This window comes from Grampus griseus (genome assembly GCF_964374135.1).
Source record: "Grampus griseus genome assembly, chromosome: 6".
NCBI lineage: Eukaryota > Metazoa > Chordata > Mammalia > Artiodactyla > Delphinidae > Grampus > Grampus griseus.
The window spans coordinates 67,536,896-67,556,561 of NC_139000.1; the positions used below are offsets into that span (position 1 = coordinate 67,536,896).

The 19,666-nt window shown below is 45.0% G+C and overlaps 1 protein-coding gene across 1 annotated transcript in view; it reads right to left on the reverse strand.

The window, feature by feature from the left end:
- Positions 1-19,666, reverse strand: part of SAXO1 (stabilizer of axonemal microtubules 1) — a 92,409-nt gene that overhangs the window by 28,717 nt on the left and 44,026 nt on the right. Inside the window, exon 2 of the mRNA XM_082656995.1 lies at positions 2,164-2,343. Coding sequence (XP_082513121.1) covers positions 2,164-2,343 — 180 coding nt within the window. The remainder of the gene's footprint in view (positions 1-2,163; positions 2,344-19,666) is intronic.

Genomic DNA, 19,666 nt, shown 5'->3' on the forward strand with positions numbered 1-19,666 from the left:
GGAGAGAAGCACTTCTGTTCTTTTTTCTTCCCATGGGTAACCATGATCCTGCCACTTTTCTTTTTAAGGCTCTTACAATCATTAATAAGTTGTTTTGGAAATTCTTTCAGTATCTTCATTCTTCCACTTCGGCCGTATCTTAACATGAATGATTTTGTTATTCTGGCCTTGGCAGGGACAGAGAGACTTTCTGGGTGAAATGTTTATTGTTGTAAGTGACACAAGGCAAGGATAATTTAGGACAGGTCAAAGGGCAAGTTTTTGTTTTGCAAAGCACCATCGGGAAGAGGGAGGGCATGTGGGGCTCCACTGGAGGCCTCAGAGCTAGGGGATGGGACAGGACGCCTGCTCCAGAGAAAGGATTTGTTCTCATTCTCCTGAGCTTGTGGGCAACAAAAAGAAAGCACTCCTCAACATCCAACACTCCAAGTATCCAAATATTTCCAGGACAATATCTGAAACTGGCCTGTACTCTGTATTCCACAAGGCACTCTTGACTTCCTGCAAATTGGGTACAAAGAGAAGTGAAGACCAGCATCTAGAAACTGAACGTGATGTTTGTAATCCATTCCTCAACACTGCTCTTATCCTTTCCTACCAATTACATGTCTCTTATACATAAGCCTAGTTCCTTTCATGAGCACTGACTGTGGTTTCTTAAAACGAAAAGCAATGCTCCAGAATGATCCACTTCTCTTGTTGTGGTCTTTAGACTCATAGAAACAAAGAACGCCGTTTTCCTGGGAAAATGAAGCCCAAACTTTAAGGTTTATATTGTTTACTAAGTCACAGGTTGAAAAACAGGTTGCATAGATTACATTTTTTTTCATGAATCAGGACCCAGAAACCTTGTGCTGACCTCAAATCATTTAATATAACTACTCAGCATAAAGGTGACCTGATTCAAGTCAAGAGTCAGATAAGACCCTCGAGTCCCTCTCATTCTCAAGCGGCCCCTGTCCAGGGGTTCCCACAAAGCCGAGAAATCCCTGGGCTTCATTCCCCACATTGTGGGTCTTTCCTGATAACCCAGACATGGACTTCTTCCTTTGGATCTAGAAGACAGCAGCTTTTAGGAGGAATACTTCATGCCTCCAACCCACATTCTAAACAGAGGACATTTCCAGGCCCGTCCTGGGGGAAACTGAATGAACTGGTGTTCTGCTCAGCCAGGGTCACCTGGGACCTTTACAGAAAAGCACAAAATTGCGAGGCAAAGGGGGAAGCAACAGGAAGAAATTTTACCAGGTCTTGCAAACCCGTAACGTGCGGGCATCGTGGTAGAACAATTTCACCTCCACCACACAGCAATCCTGCCCTGTAGGGATGAGGAACTTGGGAGGCAGAGAAGGCGCCCAGCTCTCCGGTCTCATGTGGGGACTAAGTTCTACAACCTGAAACACTGCCCAACTGACTCAAACACGTTTCTACTCCTCTGGGTCACCAGTCACAGGTCATCACCTGGAGATCACTAACTGAGCTGTCAACAGCAGATTCTGTTAGAGCCCTGCAGCATGTGGAACAACCCTGAGACTGATCATGTGTGCCCACCCCCTCAGTACAGATACCTCTGCAGGCCTGACACGCTGAGCCACGGGGTTCAGTCTCCTCACAGAGCTGGAGCTCAAGAGCCAGAGTTGCTAAGTCAAGGGTAATGTAAAAGGAAATATTCTTTGTTCATATTCCTGAAGAATGTTCAAGGGGACCCCAACTCAAACTCTATAGCATAATTTCAAAAAAGCTCAAGTTCTCTTTCACCACGACCGACATCACTACCACCACCCAAGCTGACCTAGAGCTTCTGTGCAGAAGCCCAAAGCTCCTTTTTCTGCAGTAGCCACCCTCTTTCTAGTTATTATTTTCCTTGCATAGTTAACGTAACCTCCCACCCTTTTGATGCAGATCAATTTACAATTCCCACCCCACGGCTCCCCCTTCCCCCGCCCCAGCCCCAAGTAAGAATCCTTTCTCTTTAAGAGGGGGCTAGGGAAAACTAAACAGGCTAATAAATGCAGGATTTTCTTTCAGAGATACAGTAAATTAACATTCAAGCATTAATAGCATGTATTGATAGTGCACGTCAATGCAATTTGAACGTTAGGTTAATGCTGTACGTTACTCCAGTAGTGGTGTGCGTTTATACGTTCACACTATTGCCCTCACCTAAATGTGGTCAGGCCTTCCATTGGCGCGGACGCTTTCTGGTACTCCAGCTTGGGCTTGAAGGACTCTCTGGGCAGGTAAGAGCGATAGAGAGGGTAGTTCTTGGTATATTCGGAGAAAAGACATGGTTTCTCTGTTTTATCATATATCTTGGTAGGGAGGTGTGGACAGTGATGCCGCCTAATTTAAAAAAAAGAAAGAAGAAAACAGGAATGTTAGGTTAGTTACCTTCTTGGGAAGAATACATTCAGTTTGCTACCTCCTCAAAATCTGACCCAGAGTATAAAATCATGACTGCCGGCATTGAAAACAGCACTTTAACCCTTCCTTTTCTCTACTGAACTATGTGAGGTGGCCAGAATTTCTTAAATGATCTGTAACTGCCATTGGTTAATGGTCAAAATACCTTGAACCATAAAATTATGCACAAGCACGGCTGATGACCAGCCATCACACGTGCCATGCTGCTTGTTTAAATACTGAAATACTTCCATACCATAATAGGTGAACGGTTGTGGCCCCCAAGGCATCTGAGTGCCAACCTAGTCCCTCCCCTGAAACCCGCCCTCCCCATCACCCAGCAATTAAGGGCTTAACACCTGCCCTAATGGGGGCTCCAAGGCTGTGCTCTAGGGCCAGGCTACTGTCTTTCCTCATTAGTTCCTGGGTCAATTCAGAATATCACCCTCGCACACAAGTGGCATCATACATAGCAGAACCACCTCAGTTCTGAGTCTACTAAACACCACTGACTATGTGAAACCATTTTTACATTGAAAGCCTGGCTCCTTTATTCTTTCAGGTCTCACTTCACTTAGGCTTCCGCTGATCATCTTTACCTAAAATACACCCCTCCACACCCTCACCTCTCAAACAGAGTTTCTCTCATCACGTGGATGCCTTTCCCATCGCTTACTCTTATCTGTAATTGGCACATTTGTTGCTGAGTTTATTATCTGTCTCATCTGTCAAGCTCAGAACCTTTTTCTATCTTGTTCACTGCTACATCCCTAGTACCTCTCATATCCTGCCTGGCACAGAGTAGGCATTCAATAAACATTTATTAAACGAATACTGAACATATGAAGGAATGATTAAATAAACTTTATGCCTCATTATGCAGGGAGATGATAGATAATAATTTGAAGTTATAATTTATAGTGAGTTTTTCCATTTTACATGCATGGTAATAAATGACCTTATTATTCTCCTTGCAGGTGAATAAAGGGCAGCTATTTGAGCTGTCCAAAACAAAGCAGTGTATCAATTATTTAAATGCCCACATACAATCCTTGCAAACCAGCTAGGGTACGTCTAATCATCAACACCAGCACATCCACAAAACTCCATGTTAGTGATCTCCAACTTAGTTACATCCAGAAATGGCACAGAATTTTAAAAAACTTTTTACACTAAACTGATTCTGATTACAGAAACTAAGATACACAGTGTTCTGGGGCAGCACATCAGAGAAAAGAGAAACAGACATACAGAGAACTCATCACTGCTCCAATCAAAAGCTGGTTTCTAGGCAACAGTTAGCGTGCTGCTCCCATTGTTAGTAAGTTCAACCCTCTACATGAATATTGCTGCCACCACTGTTATTACTGTGTGCCTCTCTTCAACCTCCAACCACCGCCCTGTCACCTGCCCCCACCAGGGAAAATGGTCAACACCTGCATGGTTCGTACGGGTAGAGCTGCATATGAACACGTTTATCCCTATTTTCATTTCACGTGTAGATTTGTGTATCAGATCAGGATTCCTACAAACCTCAAATTAAAAGCCAAGAAGTGCTGGTTACTCAAAAATACCTCTGCAGATATATTTTATTCACCCATACTCTGAGACAGAAATCAAGACTTTATTAAGGGTAACTCAGATTCAGGCACTTGCAATAAAGTGGACTCCACAGGCCTAACAGTATTTTCCCTCTCTAGTGCCCTTTTTTTTTTTTTTTTTTTTTTTTTTTTTTTGCGGTACACGGGCCTCTCACTGTTGTGGCTTCTCCCGTTGCGGAGCACAGCTCCGGACGCACAGGCTCAGCGGCCATGGCTCACGGGCCCAGCCGCTCCACAGCATGTAGGATCTTCCCGGACCGGGGCACGAACCCGTGTCCCCCGCATCGGCAGGCGGACTCTCAACCACTGCACCACCAGGGAAGCCCTCTAGTGCCCTTTTTTAAACCAGTAAAACTTTGCTTTTATATACCCCCTTTCTATATTGTTACTTTCAAAAAATGTAACATATTGTAAAAGGCTCATTCCAAAAGAAAAATAAATTAAATGGCAAGAAACTACATTGCAACTGGTATTATAAGAGGGGATTTCAGTATAGCAACACAGTTGCATCCAGACATTGATGTTCCATTCAATGGAATTACATATAATATATATTTATAGGGCAGATTTTATTCATCTGACGTGTTGGTAGTTAACTAAGACCTTGTCTCACTTTGAAACATCAAAATCTCTCAACTGAAAGTCAACTTTTCATCGCCTAGTGTGCTCATGGTGCCACCCTCTTTCCTCACCTGTGCCCACCCCAGCTTGAATGTCCCTCTCAAGACAGAAAGCACCATGTATTCACCTTGTTGGTGAAGTTTAAAGGTGGAACCCCTTTATCCAGGAGCTCCTCAAGGATAAAGACCAAGTCTTCTACTTCTGTGTTCTGGAAACTAGCCCAATACCTGATATATTTTATTTAATAGCAGATGGACAGTGTATAAGAGGATGAACTGCTGAAAGAAAAGATATTTACAAAGACACGACTGATTTGTTCTAACATTAGTAGAGCCAAAAGGGAAAATACAGATCAGATTCTCAGTTTTTATGGACCTAGACAGTGTCTAAATAAAGTTTATGGGATCACCGTGCATGGGGTATTCAAAAGCAGTCTTAACAGTCATGAACCAAAGAAAGGAGAGACCTCTTCTCCCAGCTCTCTGATGCTTCTACCATTTTAAAGGAGCTGGTGGGCCACCTTGTTCAGGAGCACACTGAAACAAGCCAAGATGGGCCAACAGACAGAGAAGAGAAGGAGAGTAAGAAGGTTTCCTTAATCTATCAGAACCCTGAAGTCTTTCCACTCCAAGAACTACTAAAGGAACACAAGTAAGAGGAAATAATCCAGACTTTTTCTGACATTTGGTAAAGGGAGCAGTAGAGACCTTTCAATGGAACCCAGAAAAAGTTAATAGCTGACACCAAGCTAGAATCATAGAATTTTTTTAATTGAAAGGGGCCATGGAAAAATATCTGATCTAACGTCCGCACTACACAGATGAAGTCTCTGAAGCTCAGAGAACCATGTGTGTAACCTAGCCATAGAGAGAAACTAGGTCTCCATCATATCTGAATGACCAAGTATGTTTCCTGAGGTACACCCAGCTCAAAGCCATCTAGGACTCAGATGACCCCAGAATGGATGATAGAACTTTAAGTATAGAACAAGTCCCTCCAGAATAGCACCATCCAATAGAAACAGAAGGCGAGCCATGAATGAGAACCACATGTGTCATTTTGTTGTTTTTTGTTTTTGGGGGTTTTTTTTTGCGGTACGCGGGCCTCTCACTGTTGTGGCCTCTCCCGTTGCGGAGCATAGGCTTTTTAAAACACTGATCATTCCACAGAACTTTCTTTACTGTCTAAACAAGAAAGTCTCATTAGATAAAGTCATAACAGTAACAACCAGGAAAACAAAGAACATGGAACGCTGGGTCTCAAAGGACCCTCAAGATCAGGCAACCCTTCAGTTTCAACAGGCAGGTGAGGGCACTGAGATGGAGGGACGCCAGGCTTCCAGCCAAGGTCACACAGCTGGTCAGCGGCAGCGTCCACCCCGGGTCCCACACCACCTCCCACATAACTGACTTCCATTTACAGCCTGACTTAAAACTCCAAGTGCAGACTCTTAAAGGATTTGCAGCCCAGTTTTCCTTTTGTCCGGTAGTTGGGAGACTGTGACCTGTCACAGCAGCCATGCGACGGAGGAAAACACTTAGAGTGGAAAATGCATTCTTGGTCTAGAAGAGGCGAGGGTGCCAACCATCACCAAACCTCAAGTCAAAAAGTCATCATTCTATGCCGACGGTTTAGAACGATTTCCAGGTGTCTGGAGTAAGAAGAACTCTGAGACCCTAGAGGCAGCATCCTCTCAGAGGAGGACCTACATCTCTGGAATGGTCTTCTCCCTGAACAGCTCACAAAGCCAACCCAATTAGCCTCTGAGGATGGACAAAGCCAGTGCTTTTCCCAACGTGCATGTGTATCTACCTGCAGTGGCTTATAAACTTTTAAAACGTTTACTAAACTTGGTTCTCTCCTATTTAGAATATACCCAGAGGCAAAGGGATAAGTGAGAATGCTTTTATGAACTGCAAAATAAGACCACTGTTGAACATACACAGATATATTTCATACCAATCTTAAGACGACTCACATTCCCCCTACCTACATCTTCTGCCTAGATCTTTAAAGAAATGTTGCATTGTGAGAACTCTGAATAACTCCAGCTTATGTCCTGCCCACGGTGCTAGGAAATTGGGCAGGGATTACAAACTGAACCTTGGTGGTGACTAATCCTTCAGGGGATCAGATTCTGGGTAACAGAAAGCAGGGCCATCTGGTACAAATATGACAGATAGATGCAACTGATGTACCAACTAGCAGAGGCTGCCTGCGAGCCACACTGAAAACTTCCTAGGTCACAGCCAAGTCTAGTGAGGATGACCGTCTTGATTGATTAGCCATGCCTGTCAAGGGTGCTGGTTTAGGGAAGTGAGGATGGGTGATAAATATATGAATGCAAGGAAAGGGAGGGAAGGCATTCTGGTGGAAATGTCCTAAATGGTGACTTACAGGAATCGCACGTTTGGAAGACATCTATAAACAACAAAGTCATAAGAATGTAAAGTTGCCAAGATGAGAAAAAAAGGAATAAAAACAAGCCCAAAATCTTGAAGAACACCACATTTAGGAAGCAGGATAAAGAAGTCTCAGGAGGAAAAAACTGACAAAAAGGAGAAAATTCGGTGACAGATCAAATAAAAGATTTTAAGTGTTCAACAGTTAAACGCCTCAGAAAAATCTCATATGCTGACTAGAAAGCAGCTTCAGCAGAGCGGCTGTGCTGCATCCAAGGAACGGATGCTGCTGAGGAAGTGGAGGAGGGGAGGGAGACCACGCTGAAAACTCTGGCGACAAAACCATCAAGAAAAGTCCAATGGGAGTTCAAGAAGTTACCCAGGACATACACAAGAATTGCTAACTATGCGATTATCATCATGCGGTACTGGGTAAAAGAAGTGAAATCAGATCATCTTTGTAGGTAGAGGAACAGAGTAGCAGACAGGGATTCCTTTTTTTCTTTTTTTTTTTTTTTTTTTTTTTGCGGTACTCTCAATGTTGTGGCCTCTCCCGTTGCGGAGCACAGGCTCCAGACGCGCAGGCCCAGCGGCCATGACTCACGGGCCCAGCCTCTCCACGGCATGTGGGATCTTCCCAGACCGGAGCACGAACCCGTGTCCCCTGCATCGGCAGGCGGACTCTCAACCACTGTGCCACCAGGGAAGCCCCGACAGGGATTCTTTGATGAGCAAAAACAATGGCTGGAGCCAGAGCCTGGACTACAAAGGAGATATGATGAAGGCGGGAAGGCGGGCGGGATTCAAGAGACAATTTGAGAGGAGAGATGGGAACCTGAGCAGCACCAGTCTGGTGGCCTTGACGCAGGACACAAAGGCAGCGAGAGAAAGAAAGCGGATGAAATGAAGAGGTGCAAGGCATGCACAGGGCACTCCATAGGGAGTGCGTTGAAAGGGCAGCTGGAAAAGTGCAGACTTGCTTCCGAGGAGTAGTGATGCCAAAGGAGAGGGGCCCAACTAGGACCTTGTGCGGCAATGCTCAGCAGCTCTGAGGGAAGATGCTCTGGTTCAGCAGACTGGGAGGCAGAGGGCCTCGTGGGATGGCAGGCACCAATGAGAGGGGCTCTGGTGGGGCGTGCAGCCAGCAGGCTGAGTGGGCAGGAGGGCAGTCAGTGAGAGCCAATGGTCCTTTGAAACGCCAAGAGCCTGGAGAGAGCAGCAGAGAGTATGTTCAGAGCCACAGAAGAGCACCCCAGGGGCTCTCCCTGTCCCTTCCGCCTTAGCAGTCGAAAGGAAGAAGAGTTTCTTCGGTGAAAATAAAATAGATGAATTGAGGAAACCTCTTCAAGAAGGTGCAACTGCTCAAGGCATCCTGAGGAGACACAGGGCAGGCATTTTGGCAATGGCCCCACTGAGTCTTGGAGACACACACAGAAAGGACCATGCCAGTCACCAAGGCGCCTTCTCTCTCTACCTCTTAGACAACCAACCCTCTGGGGGAAGGCAGGTGCCACCTGGGCTGTTCCAACTTGGCACGTCTCCTCCCCACCAGCCCTGACAACACGCTACCCAGACCCCTAGTCCTACCTGAGCCCCTTCACCTCCTTCAGATTTCAGCTCAAAAATCCCTCCTGCCAGGAGGACTTCCCAGACCCCTCATCAGATGGCGGTCACTCTGCTCATCCCCCCCATTCTCACACCACATGCTGGCAGCCACCTGCTCAGTCTGACGTCCTGGCAGGCGGGTCTCGGATACCACTGCCTTCGTGCCTGGCACGTGGTAGGCATTCAATACTCGATTGCTGAACACAGGCAAGAAGAACAGGGGCAAGTACCATATGCGGCTAAGTCGTGTCCACTGTGGCCTGAGCCAGCAGCACACCTGCAAACTGCTTAAAAAGCAAACCCAGCGGCTAGACTCCTATGTGTTGACCCTTGCGGCACGGCGCTTCCTAGGTACACGCAGCTTAGCAATTGGTTTTAAAAAAACAAATCCTTGACCCAATCGCAAATCACACACGTACATCATTTGAGCTGGATCACAACAAACCTTAATGTGCAAGCTAGAATTATAAAGTTTTTAGGGGAAAACACAGGCGAATACCTTTGTAAGAGCAGAAGGCAAAGAGTTCTTAGGTCCCAGAAAGTAATAAGCATAAAAGAAGGAACTGGTTAAGTTAGACAAAGTCAAAAGCTTCTGCTCATCAAAGATATATTTAAGAACATAAGCAAGCCACACATTTGGAAATAATATTTGCAAAACAGATAGCTAGCAAAGGACTGTTATCCAGGATATATAAAATCATCTATAACTCAATAATAAAGACACAAAAATCACAAGCAAAAATCTGAACAGACACAAAAAGGTATACAAATTGGACAAGAAACATATACAAAAGTGTTTAACATCACAAGTCATCAGGGAAAGACAAGTTTAAACCACAATGAGATACCACTACACACATACCAGAAGAGCTAAAATTAAAAAGACTAACAAAACCTACTGTTGGCTAAGTAGAGTACCAGCACTGTCATTCACTGTTGGTAGGAATGTAAAAAGGTCCAAACCAATTTGGCAAAAGCTACGGCAGTTTCTACATGCTGGCCTACCTCCCAGCCCAGCAATTCAATTCCTAGGAATTTATCCAAAGAAATAAAAGCCATACATTCACAAAAAGGAGTTGGACAAGAATATCCAAAGAAGCTAATTCATAGAACCAAAGAATAGAAACAGCCCAGGCATCCATCAATGGGAGGACAGATAAATCGTGGTATCATCATTCAATGGGATACTAATCAGCAATAAAAAGAAGCAAACTACTGGCAGCCACAAAGCAGCAGACACATAACAGCATAGATGAATCCCACGAACACTTTTGTTGAGTGAACAATATCAAGAGTGCATACTTGACGATTCCATTTATATGAAATTCTGGAACAGTAGGAACTAACCTATAGTAGAAAAAAATCAGCTCAGTGGTTACCACAAGGAGAGAGAGATAAGAGAATGATTGGGAAGGAGTATGCAGGAACTTTCTGGGGCGCAGGTATGGTTCTACGTCTTGATAGGGATTGGAGTTACACAGGCACATGAATTTGTCAAATTCAGCCAACACCTCAAGATCTGTGCATGTCACTGTAAATTTATCTCAAAAGAAAAAGGAAACCAATATTAAACTGTTAAGGACACGAATGTTGAACTATTTAGGGGAGAAGTTTACTGATGTATGTGATTTACTTTGAAATACATAAACGAGATGGACTGACAGATAGATGGAGGGATAATGAGAGGACTAGATGGAGAGGTGTGTCGATGTGGATGATAGCATCTAGGCAGTGGATATACAGCCGTGCACTTTCAAATTCTCAACTTTGACATATGCTCAAAAAAATTTTTTTTATTTATTTTTTTTGGCTATGTTGGGTCTTCTTTGCTGCACGTGGGCTTTCTCTAGTTGCGGTGAGCGGGGGCTACTCTTCTTTGCAGCGCACAGGCTTCTCACTGCAGTGGCTTCTCTTGTTGAGGAGCATGGGCTCTAGGCGCACGGGCTTCAGTAGTTGTGGCGCACAGGCTCAGTAGTAGTGGCTCACAGGCTCTAGAGTGCAGGCTCAGTAGTTATGGTGCACAGGCTCAGTAGCAGTGGCTCCCAGGCTCTAGAGTGCAGGCTCAGTAGTTGTGGTGCACGGGCTTACTTGCTCGGCGGCATGTGAGATCTTCCCGGACCAGGGCTTGAACCTGTGTCCCCTGCATTGGCAGGCGGACTCCTAACCACTGCACCACCAGGGAAGTCTGCTCAAAATTTTTCATAATCAAATGTTGGAGAGGAAAAAGAGCAAGAACAAGTTTCTAAAAGTCCTCTGTAGATGTGATCGTGGCATTGTGGTTACGTAATATAGTGTCCACACATTTAGAGAAGCACGGTGAAGTAGGTAGGGGTGAAATGACATGGCGCCTGGAACTGATGGATGAACCAAATGTGACAAAATCTTGATAATTATTGATGCTGGAAGATAATTATTGACGGGGGTTCATCACTATTCTCATTTTTGCAGATTTAAATTTCTTTAATTAAAGAAATATTAAAACAAATCCCTAAGAGGCAGGGCCTACATGAAACAAGCATGTATCTGCTTCAGCAAGAGTTTCCGAGGCCAACACGGCTTTAATCCAACCACCTGGGACAAAAGAGGATCTTGATTTAAGCTGATGATAAGTGCAGAGCCAGCAACCAAAGGAAGCTTTCCTTCTCACACTCTGAAGTCTGTGTCAGCTGCACCGGACTTGTTCCCATGTGGCCTTTTAGGGTTCTCCAGCCAAAAAGCAGGAAGCTCACATACTTAACCGGAGTTTCACTCTCTTCTCAAGAAATCGAGTGAGTACCCCGCGCATTTCAGATGAAACCCAACAGCTGTGCTCAGCAAATCTTCCCAAGGCTCTCTTCCAGGCATTGCCAAAAAAAGAAAAAAAAAAACCCAAAGCCTCTTTAATCCCTATTTTTAAATAATAACTGTCTCTGACCCACCACCTCACCCCAACCCAAGATTGCGTTGTTGCCGGGCTCACTGTAATTATTCTTATCACAGCATTTATCCCACAATATTACAAAATGCTTGTTTGTTGCCCAGACTGGGCTCCTTGGTATGGGGAGTGGGGGGAGGGGTATCTTGTTCACTATTATATAACCAGCTAAGCACAACGCCTGGAACACCTACAAGCTTCCTAGAATAGTTTTGGGTGGCTGGGTGAACCATCTGTAAAACTCGCACAGTTTACAGAGCCTTTCCATATGGTCTCCTTCCTCCGGCCACCCTAAGAGCTAAGCAGGGCAGAAATTATTTGCCTCCCCGCAATATCCCAGATAAGGAAACAAGGCCAAGGGGGCATTCAAGACGCGCTCCATCTCACAGAACCATCAGTGGTAAAACCTGGGCCAGGGCCAGTTTTGCTAACTCCTTGAGATGTTCTTTTCATCATATCAGATTCCTTTCTGAGGAAAATTCAAGTTGATCACTCAGAAGACGAGACACTTCTCTAAGCACGATCAAAACGCTTGGAGTTAGGGATCCTGTGGCCTCTGAACTGACTCACTTTAAGAGTGAACAGGACCCAGGGAGCATGGATCTTCCTCGGAAAGCAGGGAGAGTAAACAGCTGGATAAACGCCACTACCCATAAAAGCCCAGATGTTCGGCTTGCTGTTTCAACATATTAAATGTCTCATCTAATTAATTAAGGTAAAAAGACAAGAGGGGCGCTGTACACCATGTTAATCTCCACCAGCCAGCTGACATCAGCTGCTCGACATGCATTAATCTGTTGCAAAATTTCTCCCTCCAAACATGCCCCTTCCCTCATTTTGCATAAACAACAACCAAGTGCTGTTTTCATAGCCCCTTTGGAAGGATCAGGGGCTGGCTAGGATTACCCTGAGCTGTCATCTTTGAGGTCAAATTACCCCCAAGCAGTAGTTCACACAAAACTCATCCTCTTCTCTTAGCTTCTCTTAGCTTCAAGCTGGGGGAAAGAACTGGAAGTTCTGGTGCATCTATAAATAAAACGCCATCAGCTGAGGTGCATGCCCTCCCTGAACCCATCCACGCACACATGAAATGCAGCCCAGGATTCCTGCTTTGAGTTTCAGCAGGTGAACTGGCAACTTGCACGGGGCCAAAGGTCCAAAGAGCAGGTCTCCAGGCACAGCTGCGCTCCACCTCCTTCAGATAGGGAGTTGCCGACAGGCCTGGGAGCTGTCAAGGGCCTTGTGAATTACTGTGGAATTACCAGGCACTTCACTGAAGATTATTGATATTCCATTGCCTTGGGCTCCAAAACTCGATGCTGAGGTATCTTAGCCTCCATGCTAGGTTTTCAATGCCAAGGTCTTGCTGTGTCAAGATTTCTGGGAACCTTTCCTTCTCTAAATGTGGACCTGTCTCATGCTGTGGGGTAATGAGGAGGAAATGGTTCCCATCACCTATCCGCAGCCCCAGCCCTCCTACCCAATATCATTTCCCACCTAAGCAGCCACAGAAAGGAGTACTTTTGTCCTTCGGAGCAGCACGTGGCCAAGCAAGACATGCAGAGAGAACAGATCTGAATCTAGTAGCCAATGCCCAGTTTCAGCTCTGAGGATTTTCTCCACTGCTTGCTCATAAGCTACTGACTCTACCATCATAAACTGAGGATTCCCCGTGCCCCACTGCTGCTTGCTTCAATTCTAGAAACCTTTGGAATTTCAGCTGATACCAAAATTTCAACTACTGTTATATCCTCCATCGAAAAAGATTTACCAATACTAATCTACATTTTTTTTTCCTCTGCCTCTAAGGAGCCTTTCAAGATTTGAGCCAAATCTCCTATAATGTCATTAAAGTGAAAGAAAAATAATTTAAACGAGTGGAATGATTTTTGAAAAACAGCCTTATTGAGCTAAATGTATTCCTTTGAGTACCAGAAATATTTTTAAACAAGCATTTGATTCTTAGGGACTGAAGTTACTGTTACGAGAGCACCACCACCTCCACCCCAAAAAAAAGCAGGAGGCTGAATTTCCAGTTTAATTATGACCACAGATGAGCAGCTGGAATGAAATTACTTCACTGTGCTGTGTGTTCCTAATTCATCATATACAAGTGATCTCTGATTTCATTAATGACTTTACTCCTCAGATGTTCAGCTTAAAGGGAAATTCTTTAAATTATCTCTTTCCAACTGTACTTTTTCAATATAGTCTTTGCTCTGGAAATTCAAATTTACTGATATTAACTTCATACTGATAGTGTAAAACCCACTCCTTCGATAAAACATGACCTTATAAAATGTTAAAGGCAACCCACTCTTATCTCTGAACAAATATCCTGCTTTATATCAACTGCCCAATAACCAATAACAAAAGATTCAAGTTTTACTTTGTTACCTGACAAACACACAAAGATGTGTGGCATAAAAAAACCGAGTTACAGAAACTGTACTTTTTTCTTTTTAGGTTTATATGTTTTAGCTAAAATCAGAACTTGTTAAACCCCTTGGGCTTCTGGAAGAATGCAGAGGATTTAAAGAGCATTTCTTCCTGGACCTCCCAGATGCTGGCAAAGTCCTCGGGAATGAGGAGGCGTTAGGAGAGAACAGGCAGATATACACACACGATGGGTATTAATTCCGGTCTTGATTTCTGGTAGAAGGCAGCCCTTTACCAAAAAGGTGAGATTCGCAAAAATAAAATTCTTGGCTTTCTATCACCTCTGCAAAGTGACCTCCCCTTTCTCTTCTCAAACCACTGAAGAAATAAACACCATACGTTTCCATTAACCTGGATGAAAACAGTTCTCCATGGGGCCTTTGGCTTTCCGTAATGGTAGAAAATCCGTACACCGGTAGATCTGTACACCTTCAAAGGTTACAATATGAATACTCAACACTGATGGAGCACTGACTACGTACAAGGCACAGCTCTTAACTCTTTATCTGTATTATCTCAGTCTTTACAATAACCTGCCCTTAGACCAAAAGGCTGACAAAAAACCCAGATCCTCAGGCTGTGAGTCACGATGCACAGAGCCCATGGCTGCAAAGGGCAGTTAGAGGAGCAGGTCGATGCAAAAGGCACACGAGGGCATGAACGAGGGAGTGGACCTGAAGCTCTAGGAAGCCTGAGGTGCCAAGGGTGCGCCTCCCCCAAGCTTCCGTCAGACTCCATCTCTTTCCTCATCCTCTCCCCTTTGCTCTTCCCCTAGCTCTTTTTCTCCTCTTGGTGCCCACACTACTCTAAACCTTGAGTCCTTCAGGATTGAAGGCAGAGACCATCCCCAACCTAGACAACACTCAGGGAGAGAAAGCCCATTGAGAGAACACAGTGTCGGCGGCCTCAGGCACTCAGGAAGCCGACCTTCTGCAACCAGACAAAGGAAAAGTGAAAGCTACTTCCCATAATCCTTTTCACTAACTGGAATCAGGTCATAAGCCACACCCAGCAGCAAGGGGAGCTGCGAAGTCAAGGATCGGGTTTCTTTGGTCACCACAGTGGGCAACAGGCAAGACAGATGGGGATGCTTTGAGTGGTCACCCAACAGAATCTGATTCTAATTTTATGTATCGTCATGTAGTACATGCAGGTACCATGTAAGCATTGGTGAAAACTCTAATGGAATAGTAATGGGTTTTAAGTACTCACAAAACTAATACGCACATTTATTTCCAGTTGCACACTACTAGAGAGGATTCTAAAGCACTAGCACCTTTACGCTAGCAACTGTCTAGCAACTGTCAACATAGCTGCCGTAAAGCTGCACGTCCCAATGGAGTTGGACAAAAATGTCATGAAATACTGCAGGCCAAATAGAATTTCAGAAATCACATAGGGGGACAAGAACTGTTTACTCTGGAGTGTTGCCTTGTATTAGCTCTAACACACACACACACACACAGACACACACACACACGAATCTCAAACAAAACAAAGCAGCCAAAGCTCAGACTGTGTCTTGCACTTGTTCCCATCATTGTATCATTATACCTCCTGGTTCAAGGGTCCCCTGGAGCTGTGCTGGATACAAAGACAAGCTGGTGGCCTCCTCTGTCAACTGACTCCAGAGTTTCATTTAGCTTCTCTGGCTGCTTGAGCAGGTATTCCCATATCTTCCCCTTTCCCCTGTAGCCTTCCAAAGCTGCTTATAAGGGTGAAAAGAGACAAACATCTTCCTGGATAGAGAAGATGCTTTGGTCTTACCTATTCTATTCTCATCCTCTGATAATCCCAACATAACACTCACAAGATAAACAACGCACACTAGTAGTACAAGTCTGTTTACGCTTCCATTTGTTCATTGATCCGTTTATTCATTCATTCATACAGCATTTATAAAGTTGTACCACGTTGGGTGGGGAAAAGAGAAAGCACATATCCATTACTTCTTATCTCCACTTCTTGACATTGGTACTCAGCATTCAGAAATGTGGGGAGGCAAGAGAAGAAGCCCTTATGCCTTATGAAGACATTGGTGGCAGCATCCCCAAGGGCCAAGAGAGCAGGCAGTAAGAGGTCGTAGATACGGAGGTGGCAGACAGAAGAGGCAGCCACATAGGCAGGCAGATCAGTTACACTGAACAAATAAGTAAATATAGTGAGAGTAAAAGGAGTCAGTTTTCTCACTCTGAGAAGGGATTTCTGAACATGGAAAGAAGGCTGGAAAGACCTCTGAGGTGTTGGATTGGAATTAGAAGTATTGGTGTAAAGTGATGGGTTTTTAAATAAAAAATAGATTAAATATTTATTTTTTCTGTATTTGTGTGTGTGTATATACATATTTACATGCACGACTGTGTGTGTGCACACGGCAGCAATGAGCACAGTGAGCAATCAAACTTTGGTTTCCAAATATCACCCTCCACTAAAGTGAATCAGAACAATTTGAAGAAAGGTTGATTTCAGAGTTGGAGCAGAGAAAATACAAGATGATCCTGGGACATCTGTGTCAGAATATAAGGAACTGCTTAATAAATGATGGGCATCTGTCAAGAGGACAGAGCCAGCTTGAAGAAACAAATCAGGAACAAGTTGAGGATTGAAATGATAGTTAACAGGTTATAACCCATTGGTTAAAATAGAACCATGAGTCCATACTGAACATACATGTATAAATGGAAAAGGGAACCCTCTTTCTTACAGTAGAAAGCCAAGTAATAAACGCAGAAATGGTGGAAACAGATTATTTCTATTCAGCAACCATGGTGGTGGTGCGTGCAGGTGGGAGTCGACCACGGATGATAAGGTTGATGGGTGATAGTTTTGTTTTGTTTTGTTTTGTTTTGTTTGTTACGCGGGCCTCTCACTGTTGTGGCCTCTCCCATTGCGGAGCACAGGCTCCGGACGCGTAGGCTCAGCGGCCATGGCTCACGGGCCCAGCCGCTCCGCAGCATGTGGGATCTTCCCGGACCGGGACACGAACCCGTGTCCCCTGCATCGGCAGGCGGACTCTCAACCACTGCACCACCAGGGAAGCCCAGATGGGTGATATTTTGATGAGGAACAGGATATTAGTACTGTATACCATAGTAATTAAATACAAAGGGAGAATGGCAGCTGTACAGTGGAGACACCTGGCAGACCCCATCATGACCAGATGATCAAGGTTAACATCATCAGTGATAAGACAGGTCATCATCATGTGTCTCTTGACGTGATACACCAGGAATATCTCAGTGCACGGCCTGAGTCTAATTAGGAGGAAACAATGGACAGACCAAAGTGAAAGGTTGTCCTACAGAATGAAAGGTCTTTCAAGGGCATGAGACACAGGGAAAAGACGGAGGAATGTTTCCAGGTTAAAGGATACTGATGTGGTAAGATAACTAAATAGAATGCATGTTCCTAGATAGGATCCTGGACCAGAAAGGAAAAGGGGACATTGTTGGAATGCTCGGATAAGTCTGAATGGGGTCTATAGACTGTACAGTGAGTATTGTTGTATCGATGCTGATCTCCTGATTGGGATGCTTATACAATGATAATGCAGGAGGAGAGGTCCTTGTTTGGGGCAACATTAGTGGTGATGAGCATGTCAGAAAAAGATGTGTGTCATGTGTGGCCACGTGCATGTGTAGAGAGAAAGAGGGTGACTGGAAATGGAAGTGAAATATTAACAACTGGAAAATCTGAGTGAGGTGGAGGAGATATAGAATTCTTTATATTGTTTTCACATTTTTTTTGTATGTTTGAGACCACTGCCATTTTTTATAAAAACGCATGATATAAGAAAGAGGCCCTGACGCCACTAGGACCTGAGTTTAAATTCTAACTCAGTAATTTATTTGATCTAGGACCCTAAGGAAATAATTTGAGGTTCAGTTACAGCATTTAAAATTAATTCCTACTGTGCCTCACAAAATTGAGATTAAAGCAGATAACCAATAATAGTCACCATTTACTGAGGACTTACTATGGTACGCTCACATTTTAGAAATCCTATTTCTAAACCACTCAACAACCTGGCATAGTATTATGATTCTCAATTTACAACGTGAATAGCCTAAGACTCAGAGAAATCACATGTCCTCTCCTCAGTAAAAAAGCAGGGGTTCAAGCCAGGAAGTCAGCTTCAAAACCCTACCTTCATTCTACTGCACTGGGCTTTTCGGATGGGCAGCTCTTCCCAGTGTATTTAGGACACTGAAGGAACTCGATCAACATTGATTTTCCTACCAACCACCTAGTAGAAGAGCAGATATATGATTAAATGATTATACTATAATGTGTTAACAATATTATGTATATGCAAAATGCAATGAGCAACTAAAAAAAGAACAAAGTGATTTTGTGGGGTCTGGCTCTGTGGCAAAAGGGTGAGGAGGGTTCAAAGGCAAGTTATACTTAGTTGATGCTGAAGGGTGAGAAGGCAATGGAGAAGCAAGGGGAGGCAAGAGGCAAGGGATTTCAGGCAGAAGTTCGGCAGATACAAAGCCATGTTGGCGTGGCGGCAGGGGTGTTGGGGAAGCAGCGCACAGAGGGAGGAAGCCAGCTGGGGAGGGGTAAGTGATAGGTGGGCAAAAACCAGATCAGGAAGAGTCTGACATGCCATGTTTAGAAGTTGACACTATTTTTTTTTTTTTTTTTTTTTTTTTTTTGCGGTACGCGGGCCTCTCACTGCTGTGGCCTCTCCCGTTGCGGGGCACAGGCTCCGAACGCGCAGGCTCAGCAGCCATGGCTCACGGGCCCAGCCGCTCCACGGCATGTGGGATCTTCCCGGACCGGGGCACGAACCCGTGTCCCCTGCATCGGCAGGCGGACTCTCAACCACTGCGCCACCAGGGAAGCCCTAGAAGTTCACACTTTGGGGCTTGCCTGGTGGCACCGTGGTTAAGAATCTGCCTGCCAATGCAGAGGACACGGGTTCAAGCCATGGTCTGGGAAGATCCCACATGCCGCCGAGCAACTAAGCCCGTGTGCCACAACTACTGAGCCTGCGCTCTAGAGCCCACACGCCACAACTACTGAAGCCTGCGCACCTAGAGCCCATGCTCCACAACAAGAGAAGCCACGGCAATGAGAAGCCCGCGCACCGCAACGAAGAGTAGTCCCCTTTCCCTGCAACTAGAGAAAGTCCACATGCGGCAACGAAGACTCAACGCAGCCAAAAATAAATAAATAAAATAAATAATTTTTTTTTAAAGTTGACACTTTGCCCTCTTGGCTAGGGAGGACACGGCACATCTGCTATCAGCGCCTCTCCCTACACATCAGACATTACAAATCATGGCACTTTATGACGCTTCAGACAGCCACTATCAAATAACTGGAATTGACATCTGAAATAAAATCGTTTGCCGCCCCTGCTCTAGGCAACAGGGAAACTTACAGGGTTTTTAACAGGTGGCTGGTAAGATTGGCTCTGTTCTTAATGGAGCACAACCAGCACAGCAGCAAAGATTGGTCAAGAAACAGACTACAGGGCTTCCCTGGTGGCGCAGTGGTTGAGAGTCTGCCTGCCGATGCAGGGGATGCGGGTTCGTGCCCCAGTCCGGGAAGATCCCACATGCTGCGGAGCGTCTGGGCCCGTGGGCCATGGCCGCTGAGCCTGTGCATCCGGAGCCTGTGCTCTGCGGCGGGAGAGGCCACAGCGGTGAGGGGCCCACGTACCGCAAAAA